Here is a 17,274-nt window from a genome sequence, read left to right on the forward strand (position 1 = left end):
CACAGCGAAAGTGACATGAAAACAAAACCTACAAAATGGTATCGGCTCTTTTACCGACGCTGCGCTGTGTGTCAGAGCTGCCATTTATACAGATTTATCTGTATTATATATAATTTGTATACAAATTTTTATGCGCACCCGGACAGAACGGAACATCGGAATTGATAGTCGAATCATTGCATTTACATTAGTTATTGTTGTTAACAACAATTTTTATAGTAACATCAACGTTTTGGTTTTAGTACTTTCTAAGATTTTACACAAAAATGACGCTTTTCGTGTATTTTATTTGTTATAATTTTCAAACGCGCTTTTTCGTCATGGCGTCCCATTTGACCGCTTTGTGGAACGTTTTCCAGTTTTTAAAACTTTGGTAAGGAGATATTATATATAATGTGATATATAAGCGAAATCTAGTTTAATATTTTCTATTTACAGGCTGGCAATCGTGAACTGATCCGGGCCAGTTTTTGGCCTGCGTGGTCGTTCATTAAAAAAAGACAAAAGCGAGGATAAAAGGCAATAAATTTCACGAGAATGTTCGGCGGAACATGAACATGTATCAAGTAAGTAGAAGTATGATTCAATATTGCCACGACTGCTAAAGGTTTTGATTGCTAACTTTTTATATCACGATTTTTTCAGTTGACAAGATTTTGCTCTGTCGCCGGACAATGGTGCGCGTTTCATTTTGGATAAGGCTTCGAGTTCCCATATGCGTTGTGCCTCCGGAATCGATTTTAACGCGGAGAAGAGATATTGTGTAAGCATCTATATACTGCGATTCAAACATTAATAAAAATAAAAAGAAGAAGAGCAAAGTTGACTATTTTTAAATCCCAATTATTATACAAATCAAATTTAACAGTAAATTCGCTGTAAAAAAAACAAGTAAAAGCATTATTTAAACAATGTAAAACAAGGTATTGACATCCAAAATCTACAACGGAATAACAACATAAATCGTTGTAAACGGTTTCAGAATGTATGAAAAATGTTTTATGTTTTTTTCACTGTTACATCGTTTAACAACCCCCTTTATATGTAAAAAACGGTTTTATGACGAAATTGATTGTAGAAACAACAAATTTGATTGTATTTTCATTGTATATTTTGCATCATATCTGATTGTTTTAGATAGTTTTTCAATGCGATGTAGCAATGAAAATCGTTGTAATTCCGTTATACATTTTTATTCGGGCAGTTACAGACCTGATACACAGTTTATAGAGTTGCGCAAAGAGTGAAGTCAAAAAAAGTCTACCTATCGAGCACAATTGGAATTCATCTCTGATATCTTTGCAGCAAAGCTTGATTCTAATTTTGCTCGATAGGTGGACTTTTTTGGCTTTGCTAAAACGAACAAACTTTCGTTAGTACGGGGCAAGTACTAGCAGGTTTGCGTGCGTCTTATTCAAAATATCGACGTATTTTGAATATAATTAAAGTAAGTACCGACATGATTTAAAAATGCTTCTGTTGCACTTAATAAGGTACTTAGTGTAATTAATGTCGATGTGCACGTACTTAAAGTATTTAAAGTACATCCTGACGGTAATTAAAATATTTTGCGTATTTAAAGTACGAAGGCGCTGTACTTAAAATCGTTTCAGTAATTAAAGTATAATGAATTTGACACGAACTTTTTTAAATCTCTGCGGTTTTTAATCTACTTTATGGCACCTAATGGTACTTAAAGTAACTAATTAGGTAAGACCACAGATAACAAACGTTTAGGCTAGAACAAAATTTCTTCAAAAACCTGTGTAAACTTTCAAATTGATAAACGTTGGAAATCCGTGTTTCACTATTGCCATCTGCGTAACTGTTTGCTACACGTGTTTGACAGCTGTACTCTAACTGCATTGTATCGATCACTGCGCCATCTACAAACGTTTGCCAAACGTGTATCAGACGTCTGATTTATTCTGAATTTCAGTAGCGGGTATTTACACACGATTCAAATCGAGCCTAAACGTCTGTTATGTGTGGTAAGACTTTTGGCACTGCATGGTATTGAAGATTTAGTGCTTGCCCCTCGATACATGCATTTTCAATGAGATCTGAATACTATTTTGATGCATATTATCACTACATACGCAGCGAGATACGCAGCTGAGGGAATTGCACACCTTCTGTAATATCAATATACTTATCGAGAAGCCTGTCCAGATTCAAACATGGCGGAGCGATCTGTCGTACTTTGACAGTATATAGTGATCATATTCATACTGACATTGATGAATTTCACGTACGATTCCAATGATTTCCAAGTATGCAACACATATATTCAATGTGATTGTCACATATTTCAATTGGGTCATTAAGTTATATATATAGTTTTCCGTTTAGAAATTTTAGATCCAATGTACATAATATAACATCACTTCAAAAAAAAAAAAAATCGTTGTAATACGTAAAAACGATTGTTTTGTTTTTTTTAAAAATAAACCTTATGTAAACATAGACAACTATACATAGGAAAACTGCGGTTGTCTATCAAGACAACACCCAAAATGAAAAAAAAACTATATACATTGAATGGAGTTTATGTCAAATAAAAATAACCCTGCTGGAAAACAGGTAAAACATCTATTCGTTTTTTCTGATATGGCATCACTTGTCGTGAAACACGATATGTCAAATGCTTCTGATAGTGTCAAATCAAGACTGTCAACACATTTCTTTATTTTAGATTTAAATTTTATTTTCACGTTTCCTGAGTTGGCCAAAACATTGTTGAAATCACGAAAATCAGCTTTATCGATATATGTGATAAAAAAAGTGTTTTTTCTCATTTAATGACCCATGAGATATGTGTGACAAACATATTACGTGAATATAAGATATGAAAAAAGCAAACAAATTTAATATGGCCGCAGGAGTTAACAGCAAAAGGCGAAAAAATACTTCAGGAAACTCTCGAATTCGTATACTTCCCCTCTCAAAACCCTCATGCTCGTTTGGCTGCCCTTTTTGACAGTACGTTTGGCTGCAATTTTTGACACTTCGCTAGTCTGTGTATAAAGTCGACATAGATCTTTCATTAGGGCTTAAATCGCAAATGTAAACAAACAGCGTTTTCGCTATTATGACATTATGCGACAAAAATACTTCAAGATTGAGGTGAAAATTAGTTAAAATGGTTTTTAGCTCGATTTATAATTAAAGAAAACAAAACGATGAAACATGCATTTTCTTCGAGTTTTCGATTTAGGCCCTTATTCTCGTATGGAATATAAAGGCTAAACTTACATTTTTTTTACAAAACCGGGCATACGGTTATTATTCACAAAATTATTCTTTAAACGGCGGTTCTATTATATAAATGATAAGCAATATCTACTATGATCATGTCTACTCGATAGTTGTTGCACATAAACATTCGAATATTTCAATATTTTCATGTAATTCGAAGAAAAGATGCACGCGTCCTTTCATTTACATTCGGTTTCTATGCGCCCATTTTCTGAGCCCTATTAAAAAGTATACTGTCAAGCTCGCCCATTTACCCAGCCCTACACAGCAAGACAGAGTCAGTTTAGCCCATTTACCGCGCCCTTCTGAAAATTATGTACACAGTTTAGCCCTTCCGCAAATGGTGGTTGCTGAAGGGCGAAATCACGACTGGGATGCAAATTGGGCGTAAGCATTTTTTTAGTTTCTACCCACTAAAAGCACATAGGAATTAAATTCCTTGTTATATTGTCATAAGGTTTGACCAAAGATGCTTCCGGAAAAACATGGTCATAAAGTAATGTATACCTACAATAAAAACTACATTTAGAAAAGCATCGCCGAATATTGAAACTGATTTTTCTCCATTTGAGTACATTGCGACTTAGGCCCTAATGAAAGATCTGTGTCGAAGTGTCGGGATTTTTTTTTATCTTAAATACGTTTATTTAGGCCCAAATGCTTTAGCTTAACGAGGCCGATAATTCATTTTTTTTTAATTACATGTCACATGTTAGTGGGGGAAAGGAAAGCCGTATTTAGGGGCGGCTTGCTCCCCTCTTATGTAAGTAAAGGAAAAAGGTAGGAAGTGGGATACATATTGTGTAATTGACATCGTCGTTTGCTGATTGATCATTGTGGCGGATATGCACACTTTGTTGTAGTGTTGTAGTGTCCAGCCTGTAATCGCAGGGGCGAGGGGAGGGTCGATATTTCGGATAATTATTGGCACTCTGATACTGTCATGATGTTCTCTATATCATCTGCATGTGAGGTATGTCATGATGTTCTGGGTAGACAGTTATCAAGAAGGGTATGCACCGAAGACTCGTGAAGCAATGCCATATTGTAGATACAGGGATAGGTTGGTGAGATTCTACTGTGAATGAGAGAGGGGAAAATGTATTAAACTTGGACATCAATGGTTTTCAAAAAGATATAGATAAGAAAAATATAGGGGTGGTCACGGCTTGCCAGGACGTCCCGGACTGGCACATGGGGTGATCTACCTCGGGCCCGAAGGGAATCTATTAGTTGGGACCTGGCAACACAGTACTCTGCGCACAGCCAAACAACATGCTCGATGTCGTGGTAGCCGTTCTCACAAACACAATGATTACTTTCAGCAAGCCCTATACGACGGAGATGCGCGTCAAACGAGTAATGGTTGGACATGATCCTTGACATCGTACGAATAAAGTCCCGGTTCACATCCAACCCCTTAAACCAAGCATTCGTTGATACCTTCGGGATAATGGAATGTAGCCACCATCCCAGATGCCCATTGCTCCAAGAGGTTTGCCAACTATCGAGCGTCCTCTGACGAGAGATACTGAAAAATTCGTTGAAGCAAATTGGTCTTTCGTAAGTGTCGCCTTCTAATGCGCCCACCTTGGCTAAAGAGTCCGCCTTCTCATTGCCCGCAATAGAACAATGTGACGGGACCCAAACCAAGGTAATCTGGTAAGATTTTTCAGATAAAGCACTCAGATATTCCCGTATTTTCCCCAGGAAATACGGTGAGTGCTTTCCAGGCTTCGCCGCACGGATGGCCTCAATGGAGCTGAGACTATCCGAAACGATGAAGTAATGGTCTGAGGGCAGGGTGTCAATGATCCCGAGAGTATATTGAATGGCAGCTAATTCTGCGACGTAAATTGAAGCAGGATCATTGAGTTTGAATGAGGCAGCAAGATTTTCGTTGAAGATACCGAAGCCTGTGGACCCGTTGAGAATTGATCCATCAGTGTAGAACATTTTGGCGCAGTCGACTTGATGGTATTTGTTATAGAAAATATTTGGGACCACTTGTGGGCGAATATGATCCGGAATTCCACAAATCTCTTCCTTCATGGATGTATCGAAAAATACAGTGTGATCAGAAGTATCTAAGAGATGAGCACGGTTGACGTTATACGTAGATGAATTGATGTTCTGTGCCATGTAATCGAAGTACAAGGACATGAATCGGGTCTGAGAATTAAGCTCGACAAGCCTTTCGCAATTTGCAATCACCAATGGGTTCAGAATATCGCATCGAATGAGTAATCGATATGAGAGGTCCCAAAATCGATTTTTCAGAGGAAGAACGCCCGCCAGCACTTCGAGACTCATCGTATGGGTCGAGTGCATGCAACCCAAGGCAATACGCAAGCAACGATACTGGATTCGCTCCAGTTTGATGAAATGTATGTTCGCAGCGGAGCGAAAGCAGAAACATCCGTACTCCAACACTGATAATATCGTTGTTTGGTACAGCCTGATTAGGTCTCCTGGATGGGCACCCCACCATGTTCCAGTTATTGTACGGAAAAAGTTGATCCTTTGTTGGCACTTCTGTTTCAGATACCTAATGTGACATCCCCAGGTACCTTTAGAGTCGAACCATACCCCGAGATATTTGAATGTTGAAGCCTGAGCAATAGTTTGATCCATTAATTGAAGCTGTAGTTGCGCTGGTTCACGCTTTCTAGAAAATACGACTAGCTCAGTTTTCTCCGTGGAGAACTCGATACCCAGCTGGAGAGCCCAAGCAGACAAATTGTCCAAGGTATCTTGCAGTGGTCCTTGCAAGTCGACGGCTTTAGGACCTGTAATAGAGACCACACCGTCATCTGCAAGCTGCCTTAGCGTGCAGGAATTGACAAGACATTCGTCAATGTCATTCACGTAAAAATTGTAGAGGAGAGGGCTTAGACATGAGCCCTGGGGAAGGCCCATGTAGCTAAATCGTGATGTCGATAAATCGCCATGCGAGAAATGCATTTGTTTTTCAGACAACAGGTTTAGCAAAAAGTTATTTAAAATTGGCGAAAGACCATGCTGGTGCAACTTCTCATAAAGAATGTTGATCGAAACTGAATCGAAAGCCCCCTTAATATCCAAGAATACTGATGCCATCTGCTCTTTGTTAGCATATGCCATTTGAATTTCTGTTGAGAGCAACGCAAGGCAATCGTTCGTCCCTTTGCCTTTGCGGAAGCCAAATTGTGTATCTGACAGTAAGCCATTTGTTTCGACCCAATTATCGAGGCGAAACAAGATCATTTTTTCGAATAACTTCCGGATACAGGACAGCATTGCAATCGGACGATACGAATTGTGGTCGGAGGCTGGTTTTCCTGGTTTTTGGATGGCGATGACCCTCACCTGTCTCCAGTCATGTGGGACAATGTTACCCTCAAGAAACCTATTAAATAAATTCAACAAGCGTCTTTTGGCAGAGTCTGGCAGATTCTTCAACAAGTTGAATTTGATTCTATCTGGCCCCGGGGCTTTATTGTTACATGATAAGAGAGCAAGTGAGAACTCCACCATCGTAAACGGTGTTTCGTTCGCGGTATTGTAAGGCGACGCGGCGCGGTAGATTTTCTGTGCCGGGGCGGAATCCGGACAAACTTTCTTGGCGAAATCGAATATCCAACGGTCTGAATATTCCACGCTCTCGTTAGTACTGTTTCGGTTTCGCATACGTCGGGCCGTGCCCCAAAGAGTGCTCATCGATGTTTCTCTTGTTAACCCGTCGACAAACCGGCGCCAGTAACTGCGTTTCTTAGCTTTCATTAAATTTTTCATTCGCTTTTCTAATATCGCGTACACTCGATAACTAGCAACTAACCCGTCGTTCCGGAAGGTTTTATACGCGGCAGCTTTCTCCGCGTACACGTTTGAGCACTCTTTGTCCCACAACGGGTTGGGAGAACGTTTTTGGGTGTTCACGTCGGGTACTCGTTTCGTCTGAGTTTGAATCGCGCTATCGAGAATCGAGTTGGACAAAAACTTATATTCTTCCTCCGGGGGAAGTACCTGTGTTGAATCGATAGTTTTGGATATCGCAGCAGCGTAGCTCTTCCAATCAATGTTTCGTGTGAGGTCATAGGGAACATTGATTGGTGCCGATGGTCTTGAACCAGTGGTGATTGCAATTACAATTGGTAAGTGGTCACTACCGTGGGGATCAGATATTACCTTCCACTTGCAATCTAACCGTAGTGATGTCGAGCATAAAGATATGTCCAGTGCACTTGCTTGCGCAGGTGGTCTAGGGATCCGTGTCATTTCCCCTGTGTTCAGAATTGTCATATTGAAGTTGTCACAAAGGTCTTGAATTGTCGAAGATCGATTATCGTCGTATAGACAGCCCCACCCCGTACCGTGAGAGTTAAAGTCTCCAAGAAGCAGGAGGGGCGAGGGAAGGTTGGTCACGTTGGAGAATCTTCGATATCCCATCATGGCCCTAGGAGGAATGTAAATAGAAGCAATGCAAAGATCTTTGCCTTTGATTGTTGTTTGACAAGCGACAACTTCAATGCCTGGCGTCGAATGGAGGTTGATTCGATTGAAGGAGTAGCACTTTTTGATCCCTAAAAGTACCCCCCCCCCCATATGAGTCTTCTCGATCCAAGCGGATAATGTTAAAATCGTGGAAGTTGAGGTTTATATTAGAAGTTAGCCATGTTTCACATAGGGAAAATGCATCACAATGATTGTAATTTAGCAAGTGTTTTAATGAATCGATTTTGGGGATAATACTTCTGCAGTTCCACTGTAAAACAGTGATCAGATCCCTGATTCCGTCTAATAAGTTAGCCATCGAAGGATACGATCGCTGTAAGGAGGGGCCATTGTTCAGTCAACTGTTTTAAAAATGTTCTTACTGTTGGTAGAATAGCAACCAGCAAGCTTTTCATAGGATTGGTAATGTTGAAAGCTGTGAATATCCAGTCCACAATGTCAGAAAATTTAAGGAATCCCGTTTTAGGGTGAGTTTCTGACTGTAAAATTGGAGCACTTGGGATTTTTGGTGCCCCGGGGAGTGCTGGGAACTCCTGGTTGTATCTCAATTTCCCAAAACCAGGAGGTATTATCTTCGGATTTGTACCAGCACTTCCAGTTGATGAATTATTTTTATTTTGTACCCTTGTTTGGGACAACCTAGGACCCTTACGAGGAAGTTCAGGTGAGTTTTGATTAGGTCTTTTCCTAGAGTTTCCAAGCGGAGCCAAAGAATGCCCCTCGCAAGGGTCGTTAGAGGCGTTATCGTCAGTTGGCAAGAGAGCGAATGGGTTTTCGGAGATAAGTGGAACAGCTCTTTTAAGCATTTCTGCGTAAGAGCGTCTGGAGCGATCTTTGGCGGATCGCTTCAGTTTATCCGCGCGAAGTTTGTACGTTGGGCATGTCAAAAGTGCATGCGGATTCTCCCCACAGTAAACACACTTCTCAGCGGGCCTACTGCAAGTATCATCCGCATGGCGTTCCCCACATTTACCGCAACGTTGCTTGTTGCTACAGTAGGTGGCCGTGTGACCTAGCTGCTTGCAATTGGAACAATTCATGACCCGCGGTACAAACAGGCGTACAGGTAGACGAGCTCCTCCCACTTCAACGTAGCTCGGAAGTGCAGATCCGGCGAAGGTTACGCGAAACGAGTCTGATGGATAGTAATTACCATCTTCGATGGACTTTGAGTGCAATTGCTTGCACTCCAAAATCTTAACTGATTGAAGGTTAGGGTCCTTAAAGCGGCCAGCCCCATCATTCATCAGATCATCGACAGTTAGACCCGCATCACTTACCACACCGTCGATCTCCACATCACGAGAAGGGATGTAGACGCGATACTCCAGCGTAAAGAGGCTATTGCTAACGATATCATTGGCCTGTTTCAAGTCAGTAACGACTACGCGCAGTTTATCTGACTGAACCTTTTTAATCTCGGTTACGGCCGAGTAACGTTTTGTCAGCTCCCGTGCAACAGTTATGCTGTTTAACGGTTTATTTTTGGGCTGAAAGTATACCACCCAAGGACCAGCGGATCCATCCTGGTAAACCTTGACTCGGGGGGGGGGGGGGGCTGTGAGACATTGGGGGGAAGTGGATCGATCATAACATTATCTGTCTCAGTATCAGATATATGTTCTTCTTCCCCATAATATTCGTCTTCGGAGGGTGATCCTTCTGTTTGTTCCATTGTGTTGCGGGAGCAACACGCTCGACCGCACTGTTTAACTTAAATCAAAATAAAAAATCTAAAGCAATAAAAAGAAAAAAAATCGATAAGAAAAGTAAAAAACAAAACACTTCACCAGTTGGTTCCTGACGAGCTGGTAGGTGAATTGATCCTTCGTTTGTTTTATCCGTCACCCGCGTGACCTTCACACAATAGAGCTGATATAGCTCGTCTAAACAAAGCCGTCTTTCAGGCAAGAAAACTGTTTAGTAACTTCACTGCACCGATATCGCAGGTAATAACTATCACTCGCGGGACTGTTTATTACTAATGCTTTACTGCAGCCTCTGCCACAGCAAGCACCTTCGTACCACCGAAAAAACTAAACCACACCGGAGAGAACAAAAAGCACTTGTTTCCCGGTACAAAGTTGGGTTACGAATGTAGTGTCGGGATTATTTTAGGAACAAAAAAGTTCACTAATGTATTTTAGTCCAAAGTTTAGAGTGTAAAATGTAACGTGAATTTACTGTATCGGTTTTTTGCTGATCAGTAAGATTGATGTTTGTTTGTCGGGTAAATGCTATTGTAAAATTCTATTCGTGTTGACCCCAAACAATTTGAAGTAAAAATGGTTTCGGAACCCTATCACATATTGAGGCAAAAAAAAGTTGGGCATAAAAGGGTTAAGTCAGCTGATGCAAACTGTCAGAACCAGATGATCGACAAAGTGATTTGATGGCTGTGCCTAGGATAGGATCCGCCAGCTCTGTCTTCTGTTTTTGAACCAATTCTGAACCAGCTCGTGATTGGACGAAAGTGACATAGGCAAACCTTCGGCTTGGAAACTAAAAGTACTAAAGGGCTGCTTGGAAGTGTTGTCATATTGTGATATCAAACATAAAACGACGATTGTTAACCGTGTTGATTTTTTTGTTTTCTCGAGATACCGTCATCCGTCTGTAATTATGAAGTGCAGGCATTATTTGGCAGACGAAATCAAACATCTTAGCCAGAACTGAAATTCCCGACAGATCCGGTAGCGCGGTTATCGTGGATTCTGTTCTGTGTGCGGAGTAATGCGGAAATGCCTCTTTTCGAAATCAACAGGCTGTGTATGAAAATATTTTGAACTTCATGTAAAAATTGTCTTTGTTCCAGTACCGAGTAAATTGGAAGTACTGAGCAAACAGGGAGAAAGTTATCCCGGAAGTCGCTTCTTGTTCTTCCTTTGGTATTATCGATACAGTTGAATTTTACAGTTTTCAACTGAATCGATCATCGGTGTAAATAGGAGAGTGTATTTTCTACTGCTGTTTTCTCCGAAACAATCACAAATAAAAAACTATAAATTCCTCCAAAACAAAAATTAAACCTTGCAGAAAAGTAGTTTTAGAATATTTAAAATAAATCCGAACAGAGAAAATTATTCTTGTGACAGAGGTTGCTTGACTCAGAAAGCAACTTACAAAAATGAAGAGGCGTGAAGATATTTTTCGTAATGTCCAACAACGAATATATATTATTTTGTTTTGCTGTATTCCGATGAAAAAAAACGTTATGATCGTTTCAATGCGGATATAAATATAGAATAATATAGAATATTTTAATCAGAACAAATATACGACCGAAACAAAACAAATATTTTGGCAACATTGGTCGAGTGGGGGTATGTCGTTTTCAACAGGGATTAGTAAAATATAAGAAGAAGCCAGCTGGCGGATCCTATCCTAGGGCTGTGCTAAGTTTTGTTTCGTTTCGTGAGATTCGATTTTGTAATATTATTAGATAAAAGTAGTTTTTATTCTATCATGTCTTCCATTAAAATGTCACGGCTTCTGCTGTTGTCCTCTGTTGGATTAGGCGGTTATTTGGCTGGATCTTACGTGGAACGATGGAAAATATTGGACAATCACAGCCATAACAAGGAAGATTATGTAAACGATCGAATAGATAGTTTGGTAAAGAAAGTACAGTCAAAACCAGGTCTTCCTATTTTCGGAACCGTTTCAGCAGCATCTCCCATACCATTAGCAGAAAAGCCTTTAGTGGCAAGCAACGTTAACCGTGTTGGTCAAATAATGAAGTTTGGATTTCCCGGGCTGGATAATGTTAGATCGTATGACGACTATATTCTATCTTATGACCGAAGGACTCGGGTGGCTCATTGGGTGTTCGAACATCTTACTGCTGATAGGGTGAAACACAATGATGCCGTGGATCGCTCAAAGTGTGATTTCAAGCCAGACGAGAGTGTGCACCCGTTTTTTAGATCCTTAAATTCAGATTACAAAGGATCAGGATTTGATCGAGGACACCTTGCAGCAGCTGGTAATCATAAGGCTGAGCAGAAGCACTGTGAACAAACGTTCTTTCTGACCAACATGGCACCTCAGGTATGTTTTGATTATCGATTTTCGTTTTGCGTGCTTTTTAAAGCAATTTTGTTTGAAGGTCGGTGTTGGATTCAACAGAGACAAATGGAACCACCTGGAACGCCATGTGCGAAAACTTACCAAAGAATATCCAAACGTGTACTGCTGTACTGGGCCACTGTACTTACCACGAAAGGAATCGGATGGTAAGTTGTATGTAAAATATCAGGTCATTGGCTCCAACAACGTAGCCGTACCCACGCATTTTTATAAAGTGGTAGTAATGGAGGCCCCTGACAACCGTTTGGAGATGGAAGCTTACGTGCTGCCGAATCAGAAAATCGACGAGCAAACACCGCTGTCGATGTTCCAAGTCCCACCGGAAACGATTGAACGTGCGGCAGGTTTACTGTTTTTTGACAAAATTAGCCGAAGCCAACTTTTTAAGATTAACGGGAAAAAAGTATAGCTAAATAGAACAAATTGTTGGGCAAATTTACGGTAAGATTAGATCACTAATTGTTTTTTTTATAACATAATTTGAGGTGTTCAATTGATGTTGATATAGGATCAGTCATCTCGTGCTAATAATAGAGATATTTCATTGCTCGTTTAGTACGAAATATAATTATTGTCATATTTTATCGATATTTTAAAATAAAACTTAAATTATTATAGTTCTATGATTATCTTAAAAAATAAATAGATCTTTTATTGAATTTTGTCACCTACTTTCTTTATGGTCTTCGGTTAAAAAGACACAAACTGAGAAGAACCGTTTGTTTAATAAAGAAAGCGGCAAGAGCTCACGATATCCTTGTTGAAATTCGTTTATAAATAGTTCAGAAGGTATTAATTTTGGCAGTATTTTTATAGAATTACAGTTAGATGCCATGTAATGAGATGCTTGCTATAGTCTTACATCGTCTAAATGCTACCGCTACTAGAACGATTTAAAGCTAATCGGCTGTCCATCGTCCATCTGAAACTCAAATCATACTGTTTACTTCACTAGCACTTGTCTTTCTTACAATCGATCACGTTGCTGCTGAGGTCGGTCGCGTTGGAGGCCATCGGTTTCGAAGCCGTCCCAGGTGGTCCTTTGTCATACAGGAACGTTACAGGCCATAGTTCGGCCGGGGCCGTTACATCGTCCATGTGCCTTAGTCCGCCTGGTTTCGGTGGTGGTTGATAGATTTCACCCTTTTTATTCTTGTCTTGATAACGCGAACCATCGGTGAGACCATTGGGGTGCTGCTGGTGGTGTTTCGCTGGGAAGTATTTATCGCTGCATTTTCGCCACTGGTCGGGAGCATCGCCCACATAGCACCTGCGAAGGAAATGGAAATTGTTTTGTTTTTTTGCTTTCAGCAGATAGTACCTACGTATCATCTCCAATGGAAAAGCTGGGACTGGGAAAATTCATTCACTCAGATAACCTGATTCTATTTACAAAGCATATTGGTTACTCGTGTTAGTATTGAAATGTAGTTAGATCCTTGTCAGGATTTAAGAATTATCCAAAGCAAAAGTACGGTACATAAAGGGTGTTTGCTTCACGGTTCAGAATCTCTTGAGGGGTGATAGAAGATCATATTGGTGGAAAAAACATACACATACCATCGAAGCTTAACCCTTATAGAGTTATTGAATTTTGTCGGGACTAGCGACTTACCTTTCAATATAGCGACTCTTTTCAAAACTTCTAAAGAAAACTAGGGAGACCATATCAGGCGAGTGAAAACCCAGGACAATTTAAGGGGAAGCCCACCCCCCCCCCTCCCCCTTCTTCCGTTAGGTTTCGCTCGAACGTGTATGACGATATTTTCACCAGGGGTCTGTTAGAATGTCTTTCGTGAGATTTTGTAACCCGTGAACTTCTTCCAATTTATAAATATGCAGTTCCTGCTACACCATAACCAGGAAAGATTTCAAGCTATTGTTAGACAAATCTGCAATTCTCAATTAAGCGAGTGGATGTGATGAAATATTTTTAAATTGTCTACGAAGAAGCTCCGAGGAGTCTTTAGCACTAAATACAAGTCATTGAAGTAGAAACATCAATGGTCCCTAGTCGCCTTCCTGGTATGTTCATGACGTAAAAGTAAATGTCTGGCAATATGCCACCATTTTCAAATATCTCCATTTTAGTAATTGTTATATCGTGGTTCGCTCTATCAAAAGCGGCAGATAGGTGGATATAAGTAATATCAGTTTAAGTGTAACGTTCCATATTACCTGTTATGTAGGATATTTAACCCTAGAACGTTACACGAAACCCACGCGATTGATCGCAATTTTCCCAGGTAAAAATGCAAACAAAAGAAATGTATAATATACTATTTTCTTCGTTTTTCAATGGCAAAAACAGCTGTGTAGGTGATAGTACGGAATTTATTGAATTAATGATACATAACCTGGCTTGAACAAAACAAGTGAAAAAATCGCGGAAACTCAACGGAGGTGTTAGATATTTTTTTTACATAGAATGTGTATGCAAAGTTTGAAATAAATCGGTTAAGTAAAGACCGCAAATCATGTTTCCTCCATAGATGCTCTACAAAAAGCTTCGTCACCAAGTAGCTTGTCGATATTTTTGTATGAAAAAATTACAGAACGATTGAAATGATGCATTATAATATACAAAAGTTTTGATCAATTCGCTTCACCCCAATTTCTAAAAAATCGCTAAACAGTGTTTTTTTTTTAAGATGAAACCCTTAATATCCTCCTTACCCCGTTAACACCTAAACGCTCGGGTAGGGATTCATGATTTTTTTTGAAATTCATAACTCCTGATAGAGTTGACTAATTTGACTTTATATGTAAAAAGAACCGGATATTCTTCTAGTTCACACTAGTGGAGACTGGACGTCCATGGCTCAAAAACACCGGAGTTATTCCGGATTGCGTTGGGGTAGGTCGGTTTTGCCATTTTGTTTTTTTTTTATGAATAACATAGAAGTTTTCTGTGGAACTAATCAAACTGTTTTAAGACTTGTAAGATTTACTAAAGGACGTCATGATAAAATAATTTGAGATTCGGCCAAGTGTTCCCGAATGCCGGTTACAATCCATTAAAAACCTGTTTTAATCTACCTAGCGGTGCAATTGTGCCTTTCTCAATCATGAACACGAGCATTTTTGCGTTGTTTATATTCATTAAAAGCTTTCAAGTGTATATATTACATTTTTATTATTTTATCTAAAATTTTGTAAAGGAAAAAACAGCCACGGTAATATTGAATTGAAAAAAGTGCGAAATCGTCCCAAAAAGTCGATTTTAATAAAAAAAAATTTTCGAGATAACATAAAATCTCGACGTTTCATGCATTTTAAAGATGTTTGGCATCAAAAATATGAATTCGATTTCTGAAATTTCATGGGGTCCCCATGAAATATAGACTCCATCGTCCGGTCAAATGTGACCGGACGGTGGAGTCTATATTTCCGGACCCGTATAAGCGATCCGTACGAAATTTTATAGACATCTGTGGGATAGTTATCATGTGGGACTAAGTTTGTGAAAATCAGCCCAACCATTTCCGGGAACCTGAGGTGAGTTCTCGGGCGCTTCCGGTTGGCCGTCGGTGATCTAGAACTGCAAATTTAAGTTGTTTGAGAGACATTTTAGCGAAATTTTTACCTTTTTTGCTTTCATCGGAGTATCGGTTTGAATTTGCTATGTGATCGCACGCCACAATCCGTAACTCCGGAACCGGAAGTCGGATCGGGATGAAGTTTAATAGCCATTTACGGGGGCGCAAAACCTTTCATTTGAAACTAAGTTTGGTTGAATCGGTCTAGCCATCTCCGAGAAACCGATGTGACTGTTATTCTGAATTTAGATACTTTCGCCGGGGCTTCCGGAACCGATGATGGTGGCCAATGTGGCCAAAGAGATTTTGATTGGCTGTTAGTGACTTAATATTACAAATCGAAGTAGTTGTGGTTACATTTTGGAAAAATTTTCATTTTTATACATTCATTGCAGAATTTATTAAAATCGACATTTTCTGCGTGATCGTACTCAGCACCCTGTAATTCCGGAACCGGAAGTCGGATCCATTAGAAATTAAATAGCTGCCTATGGGAACGTTGTACCTTTCATTTCATACTAAGTTTGTCAAAATCGGCTCAGCCATCTCTGAGAAAAATGAGTGACATTTTTGGTCACATGCACACACAGACGCACATACATACACACACATACATACACACAGACATTTGCCGAACTCGACGAACTGAATCGAATGGTATATGGCACTCGGTCCTCCGGGCCTCCATTAAAAAGTCGGTTTTCAGAGCAATTGCAATACCTTTCTATTGAGAAAGGCAAAAAATGACTCCAAGAACAACTAATTTAGTGGTGGTAGTAGACTATGTGTATGAACCATTCTAACCATTTTCAAACTAGGTACGAGGATACTACCCAAGCAACCAAAAGTCCGTATAAGGGAGTTGCACAAACTTCACGTTTTAATAAATTTTGCGATACGTTTTATCTTCTAATAACGGCAGCGTTTAAGTTCCATCAAAGCTTAAGCAGCTTGAAAGCTCGCTAAGAACTTTATGTGAACTTTAAAGTGTGCTTGTTTAAATATTATCCGAACTTCTGGTTGCTTGGGTAGACCTGTTCACCGGTGAATTCGGAATATGATCCCAGGGGGTAATTTTCATCATATCGCAAACCTTTATCGTGCGACATATCAAAAAAACATCTACTGAGCTACACAAGATGGACAAAGGCATTCAAAACAAGTTTGGAGGCCATTTGGCTGCGATGGTCAGTTACGGTGAATCTGAAATACGGTCCCAGACGGTGCCCTTTACGAAATCGCAAACCTTCATAATGCGATGTAGCGAAAACATCTACTGAGCTTCAGAAGATGGTCGAATGCATTAAAAACATATTTGGAGGCCATTTGGCCGCCATGGTCACTATCGGTGCATCTGAAATATGGTCCCAGAGGGTGCTTTTCATCAAATCGGACATCTTCATCATGGGACATATCAAAAACATCTACAGGTCGGACTCTGTTATCCGGGAATTAAAAAAAAATCTTACCCCGGATAATTGAATCACCCGGATAATCGAGATAATCGAGTCAAACTTTTTTGTGTGTTATTTATGAATTTAAGCTTCATTCGTGATGAAATTGCAAATAAAATGGTAAGGGTAAATTTTCCAAATTGTCAGTTGATCACTACGCATGCAGTCTCCGCAAATTCTCCTACTCATGTTTGTCAGCAGCGAAGGACATGTAGATGATGGGTTTCCGGCCGCCTCAGCGAGAAGTACTGATGGTGACCCCTTTACATAGCCTAACATCAATTTTTTTTCGAGTTTCCCAAGAATTGGAAGCGTCTCCAGTGACTATCGGATCACTTATCAGAATCTTGTTAACGATTTCTTGATAATCGTTTTTCTACCGCATTTATGGTTCTAATAATATTTTTCCTTAGATCTGTTGGCGTCATGAAACACGAAAA

General features: G+C 39.8%; 2 protein-coding genes across 3 annotated transcripts in view; one reads left to right on the plus strand and one right to left on the minus strand.

The window, feature by feature from the left end:
* The first annotated feature begins 11,131 nt into the window (after window positions 1-11,131).
* On the plus strand, window positions 11,132-12,402 carry LOC131681633 (endonuclease G, mitochondrial). 2 transcript variants are annotated; one of them, XM_058962545.1, is made up of 3 exons: window positions 11,132-11,802; window positions 11,861-11,987; window positions 12,057-12,402. In XM_058962545.1, exons 1-3 carry the CDS (start codon window positions 11,218-11,220, stop codon window positions 12,248-12,250), a joined length of 906 nt encoding a protein of 301 aa, XP_058818528.1. In that variant the 5' UTR covers window positions 11,132-11,217; the 3' UTR covers window positions 12,251-12,402. The 2 variants fall into 2 exon arrangements, with proteins under 2 accessions (XP_058818528.1, XP_058818527.1); XM_058962544.1 differs by having other exon boundaries at window positions 11,861-12,402.
* Window positions 12,403-12,489: 87 nt separating this feature from the next.
* LOC131681632 (uncharacterized) overlaps window positions 12,490-17,274 on the minus strand; it is a 113,868-nt gene continuing 109,083 nt past the window's right edge. Inside the window, exon 12 of the mRNA XM_058962543.1 lies at window positions 12,490-13,111. Coding sequence (XP_058818526.1) covers window positions 12,793-13,111 — 319 coding nt within the window. The 3' untranslated portion in view covers window positions 12,490-12,792. The remainder of the gene's footprint in view (window positions 13,112-17,274) is intronic.

The sequence above is a fragment of the Topomyia yanbarensis genome, chromosome 2 (assembly GCF_030247195.1).
Source record: "Topomyia yanbarensis strain Yona2022 chromosome 2, ASM3024719v1, whole genome shotgun sequence".
In the NCBI taxonomy this organism is placed as follows: Eukaryota; Metazoa; Arthropoda; class Insecta; order Diptera; family Culicidae; genus Topomyia; species Topomyia yanbarensis.

Coding starts and splice junctions, on each gene's coding strand:
- LOC131681633 (XM_058962544.1), top strand. CDS start 11,218: ATGTCTTCCATTAAAATGTCACGGCTTCTGCTGTTGTCCTCTGTTGGA. Junction 11,803..11,860: donor TGACCAACATGGCACCTCAG/GTATGTTTTGAT, acceptor TTTTGTTTGAAG/GTCGGTGTTGGATTCAACAG.